The following is a 6,000-nucleotide window of genomic DNA, read 5'->3' on the forward strand; positions in this document are numbered from 1 at the left end:
TGTTGATATTCACTTATCCTGTCCACGAAGGTCATCACCTTACTGGTATTTTAATGTTCAATTGTATTCAATTGTAGGGAATTATAAAAGGGAATTTTGAGTCCTTGAGACAATGGTGGGAGGTTGGAAAGGCCCAAATACGAGTATTTTGTCAACAGTATACTGCTCTGTCTCAAATTGAAGTTAAAGAGACTATCAAGGCCCTTGAACAGGACATCAAATCTATTGAATTGAAGCTGCTCACTCAGAACGACCCTGGACTAGTCATGAACTTACAGGACAAGAGACATGAACTGAGGTCATTTCTGCATGAAAGAGTGAAGGGTGCCTTGATTAGGTCTCGTTTCGCTTCCCTCAAGGATATGGATGCTCCTAGCGCTTTTTTTTAAAACCTAGGACAGTAGACATTTCAACGTAAACAGATGGTCTGCCTTCGTCTCCCTGATGACCACGGATGACAGTGAAATGCGTCAACATGCCGTGGATTTCTACTCGTCCCTCTATAAGGCGGAGGATTGTGACTCTCTGTGTACTGAACAGTTGTTACACGGTCTTCCTCAATTGGGACCTGAGCAGAGAGTCGAATTGGACTCTGACATTACACTGCAAGAGCTGTCCACAGCAGTTATGCAGCTCTCAACAGGCCGAGCCCCTGGCATCGATGGTTTACCATCTGAGTTTTATAAGCACTTTTGGGGGTCTATTGGGGAGGATTTTTATGAAGTGGTGTGTGAATCTTTTCATGAGGGTTCTCTTCCTGTATCCTGTCAACGTGTGGTGCTTTCACTGTTGCCAAAAAAGGGGGATTTGGCTCTCATAAAAATGTTTAGACCTGTTGCGTTGCTGTGCGCTGAATACAATTGTTTTTCTTAATGTCTCTCAAACAGGTTGAAAGAGTATCTGGGATTGTTGATCCACAAGGACCAGTCCTACTGTGTACCTGATCGCTCTATTGTTGACAACTTGTTTCTGATAAGAGATGTTTTAGACATTTGTTAACTGTCTGATGTAAATGTGGGTTTACTTTCTTTGGATCAGGAGAAGGCTTTTGATCGTGTGGACCTCCAGTACTTGTTTAAAACAATGAAAGCCTTTGCGTTTGGGGACGTTTTTTTGTATTGGATGAATTTACTGTATGCTGGGGCCTCGTGTATGGTGAAGGTGGGGGGTGGTTTGAGTTGCCCCATCCCTGTCCAAAGGGGCATCAGGCAGGGATGCCCAATTTCAGGGCAGTTATATAATCTGCGATTGAACCAATGCTTTGTTTTTTAAGAGCGAAGCTTACTGGTTTCTCTGTGCCAGGTGTAATGAAGGGTCCCACAATAGCACTGTCTGCGTATGCAGATGACGTGATAGTTTTTATTACAGGGGGTGAGGATGTTAAGGTTCTCTCAAACGCTTTAAAGGTGTATGAGGGGGCCTCCTCAGCTAGAGTCAATTGGGGAAAGAGTGAAGCGCTGTGGGCAGGTCAGCTTCAGACGGGGTCCGATCCACGGTTACCAGGGGGGCTTCAGTGGGGCAGAGATGGGATGAAGACTTTGTTTTTTTTCTAGGCTCAGATGTCTTTCAGAAAAATAACTGGGAGGGTGTAGCGGAGAAAGTATGTGCCAGACTGTCAAGGTGGAAATGGGTGCTGCCCCAGCTGTCTTATAGGGGAAGGGTCCTGGTAGCTAATAATCTTGCTGCCTCTACCCTGTAACACAGACTAATGATTTTGCAGCCACCAAAGGGTCTGATACAAGAACTTCAGAGGACCCTTGTCAATTTCTTCTGGTCTGGACAACACTGGATTAAAGCTGCAGCCCTGTACCTGCCACTGCACGAGGGTGGGCAAGGCCTGGTGGACATTTCCTCTAGAATCATGGCTTTCCGGCTCCAAGCAGCCCAGAGATTGTTGTACAGAGATGGTTCTAGCTGGGTCGAAACAGCCTACATATTGATGAGGAGAGCGGACTGTTTGGGCTTAGCCTGTTATGGATGATGCAAATTTTCGCAGCTTTTTGTTAAAAATCGCGCAACATTTCAAAGTCCTGCTACTCATGCCAGGAATATAGTATATGCATATGATAAGTATGTGTGGATAGAAAACACTCTGAAGTTTCTAAAACTGGTTAAATCGGGTCTGTGGCTATAACAGAACGTGTTTAGGAGTAAAAATCCCTGGTAAAACTGTTTACCCAAAAACAAAACAAAAATATTCGTCCGCCATTCAATGTATTGTTAAAGGCGACCTAAAATAAATGAGGATCTCCTGTAAACGCCTACAGCTTCCACACGATGTCGCCATTGCTGTCATTTTCATATTAATTTATCCTTGGTTACAACACGAATAGACCCCTCCTTTCTTGAGGCGCACCACAGTATGTTGTGAAACTGAAAAAATGGACGATGATTTCCAGACTTGCTGCTATCGAATACAGATCGCCCCGTAATCAATTTGATACATCATTAACGTTTATTAATACCTAAAGTTGGTTTAGAAAAGTCGTTTGAAGTGATTTGTAAAAGTTTATAGGCGACTTTTGTAATTTTAAAAAGTGACGTTGCGTCTTGTAAATGGACTTTTCTCAGCATCAGACTGGTCTTCAGCAAATGACATTTTGGGTATACAATGACGGATTTAATCGGGAAAAAGACCCAATTGTGATGTTTATGGGACATATAGGAGTGCCAACAAAGAAGTTCGTCCAAGGTAATGAATGTTTTATATTTTATTTCTGCGTTTTGGGTAGCGCCGGCTACCGCAAAATCTGTTGTTTACGTGTCGTGCTGGTATTTTGGGGGGTGCATGCTATCAGATAATAGCTTCTCATGCTTTCGCCGAAAAGCATTTTACAAATCTGACTTGGTGGCTAGATTCACAACGAGTGTAGCTTTAATTCAGTACCTTGCATGTGTATTTTTATGAAAGTTTGAGTTTTATCGAGTACTTTACTCAAGTACTATAGGTGGCGCTCTGAAATTTCCGCTGAGCTATCCCTGTGCAGGGACCACCTCCATAAGAAGCTTTAGACAAGCACCTGATGCGGAGCAGGAGTAGATCGCTGGAGGAGCTGGGAGAAAGAGCGGGGATCTGATCATCTCGCCTACTGAGGAAGGTCGTAGCTGAGGTCTGCGACTCCTTGCCAGTGCTTCATCTGCAGTATGTGACTGACACTTCCAATTCTGATCGGTGGAAGGAGGGTCTGGTTTATGTGTTCCCTGCACTGATTGTTAGTGCTGCGATGGGGGAATTCGAGGAGTATGTGGGGATGCTGCTTTCTTTCGATACCCCAGAGCTGGGGGAGTTCAAGGAGGTGGGAAAGAAGGCCATGTACAGAATATGTATGTCCCATGCCTCTTCCCTGGAAGGGGTAAAATCGACGAGGTGGGCGGGTGTGCTTGGTCCAGGTGCCTCTCCAAAAGGCTGTTGCCGATTATTATACAAACTGCCTATTGATAAGAGGACAGCTGACCTCCAATGGAGAATAATACATGGAGCTATAGCCACCAACATGCATCTGGTACACCTGGACCCTACTGTTGGGGAGGGGTGTCCATTCTGTGCTGAGTCTGAAACTCTGGCACATCTGTTTTTACTGTGTCCCAGGTTGGTCGGGATGATTGAACTGATCACTGATTGGTTCTCAACGTTGGGAGAGGTTTTCTCTTCCCAACTGTATATATTTGGGCCAAAGTACAGGTTCAGTCAAAGGGGTGTAGTTGTGTTGCTTAATTTTGTGTTAGGGGCAGCAAAATTAGCGATATGGAAAACCCGAAAGAACAGTATTCGGGAACAGGGGTCTGTGGATGTGGTGGGAATGTTGGAGGGAATGTTGGCAGCGAGACTAAGGGTTGAGTTTGCCTATTATAAACTTGTCAACAATATTGATCTGTTTTTGAGTATATGGGGTATTCAGAGGCTGTTGTGTTTAGTTACTGTGGAGGAGGAATTGGAGTTGTTTTTAATTTATGTGTAACTGTGGTTTTGTATGAGTATTTATTGTGTGGTGGGCCCCCAGACCCAATAAAGATGATTTAAAACTCAAAACTCTCTCTCTCTCTCTCTCTCTCTCTCTCTCTCTCTCTCTCTCTCTCTCTCTCTCTCTCTCTCTCTCTCTGTCTCTCACTCTCTCTCTCTCTCTCTCTCTCTCTCACCCTCTCTCTCTCTCTCTCTCTCTCTCTATTTCTCTCTCTCTCATATTCACTCTCCTTGGCTCTCTCTATCTCGCTCTACTCAACACTTTCACATCTCCACCTCTTCACTCCTTTCTCTCTCTCGCCCCAACATGTCTCCACCCCTCCATTTTCCTCCATCGTTCCCACTCTATGCCTACACTCCCCTTCTCTCTCATCCCCTCCCTCTATTTCTCTTTTTCTCTCACTCCTTTCCCCTCCCCTTGTCCACCCCATTCCACTTCTTTCTCTCCTTCACCCCCCTCTCTCTATCCACCTCTTCCTCTCCCCACAGGTGGCGTGTGCATTGCCCAGTCTCTGAAGATCCCCAGGGAGCCGATGCCGGGGGAGTTTGACAAGCTCATCCTGCGACTGCTGGAGACCTCCAACGCCCGAGCCGTCATCATGTTTGCCAATGAGGACGACATTCGGTGCGTGTCTCTGTCTCTCTCACACAAACACACCCACTCGCACACACACACACACACACATACACACACGTTCTCCTTTAGTCAGTACACTCTAGGCACCATCGAGTCAAGTACAGAGGGTTTATCCTCCATCAGTTAATCCACAAACTCCTCACTGTGGATTGAGATAACAATGTTTCGATTAACTCCAGGACACTTGGTAAAAGGGCCTTGTCTATGTGGTGCAGTGCCTTGCAATGCTGTTCCTTTCAGCACATAGGACTCAGAGGTTATCTCGACTTCATCTGATTAAAATTGAATTAGCCGGTGATGGTAATATGCACAGTTGAATGAAAAAGAATGAAAGCATTCTTCCCGTACCTCTCACCTGAACACCTGCAACCCGAGGGAGGGAAACAACTCAATCCCCCATGCACCAGAGGGTAGTAAGTAAACTCAGTTTCCCAAAATCCTCAGGACTAGCTAGAGCCATGCAGCTTTCCTAATATTGTTATATTAGGCCGGATCTCCCTGAGGTGGAACTCAGGAGGAGTTGAGAACTTTGGGAGAGGGTGACTTTGCAGGAATCAAAACTTTAATATGGCTTTGTTTCACATTTACCCATTTAAAAAATAGTAATATGAAGCCATCAGGCTTGCAAGCTTAGATAGAGCATTGGAGATATTGGAAATGTATCTCAGATTGGATGATGCTGCAGTTGGGGTCAAATCCATACAGTAAGTGAGATTCACTGAATCGAAATGTAACAACTTCCTTATTCTTTTTCTCACAGCCGTATCCTGGATGCGGCCAAACGCAACAACCAGACGGGTCACTTCCTGTGGGTGGGCTCAGACAGCTGGGGCTCCAAGATCTCCCCTGTGGTCCAGCAGGAGAGAGTGGCAGAGGGGGCCGTCACCATCCTCCCCAAGAGAGCCTCCATAGACGGTGAGAGATCAGGGGAGACTGAGCCTCGCTGACCGTGCCCAGCAAGCAATGGGGCGTAATGGATGTGTTTCTAGCACTGTGAGATGTACAACCATTATGTGTTATGAAGTGTGGCTTTAACCTGAAGGTGAAATATGTTTATATTGTCCTTATCCCAGCCTTCGACCGTTACTTCCGGAGCCGTTCCCTCTCCAACAACAGGAGGAACGTGTGGTTCGCTGAATTCTGGGAAGAAAACTTTGTGTGCAAGTTAGGGATGCATGGCAAGCGACCTGGGAGCCCCAAGAAATGCACAGGTACAGCATGTTCTATCTTATGTACTGGGACTGTGGGTGTTTTGGGGGGAGGAGGGCATAACTGGAAAAGTATTCACTGAAAACACTTGTTCAATTGTGGTAACAGAAACAACCCTAACCTTGGCTACCATTTCCACACAAGAGGGAACGTCATTGTCTGGTGACGAGGTACAGAAGAGGACATGCCCTCG

The 6,000-nt window shown here is 45.7% G+C and overlaps 1 protein-coding gene across 1 annotated transcript in view; it reads left to right on the top strand.

The window, feature by feature from the left end:
* LOC139406453 (metabotropic glutamate receptor 8-like) overlaps nucleotides 1-6,000 on the top strand; it is a 179,875-nt gene that overhangs the window by 132,026 nt on the left and 41,849 nt on the right. Inside the window, exons 3-5 of the mRNA XM_071149057.1 lie at nucleotides 4,451-4,586; nucleotides 5,359-5,513; nucleotides 5,672-5,809. Coding sequence (XP_071005158.1) covers nucleotides 4,451-4,586; nucleotides 5,359-5,513; nucleotides 5,672-5,809 — 429 coding nt within the window. The remainder of the gene's footprint in view (nucleotides 1-4,450; nucleotides 4,587-5,358; nucleotides 5,514-5,671; nucleotides 5,810-6,000) is intronic.

This window comes from Oncorhynchus clarkii, chromosome 4 (assembly GCF_045791955.1).
Source record: "Oncorhynchus clarkii lewisi isolate Uvic-CL-2024 chromosome 4, UVic_Ocla_1.0, whole genome shotgun sequence".
In the NCBI taxonomy this organism is placed as follows: domain Eukaryota; kingdom Metazoa; phylum Chordata; class Actinopteri; order Salmoniformes; family Salmonidae; genus Oncorhynchus; species Oncorhynchus clarkii.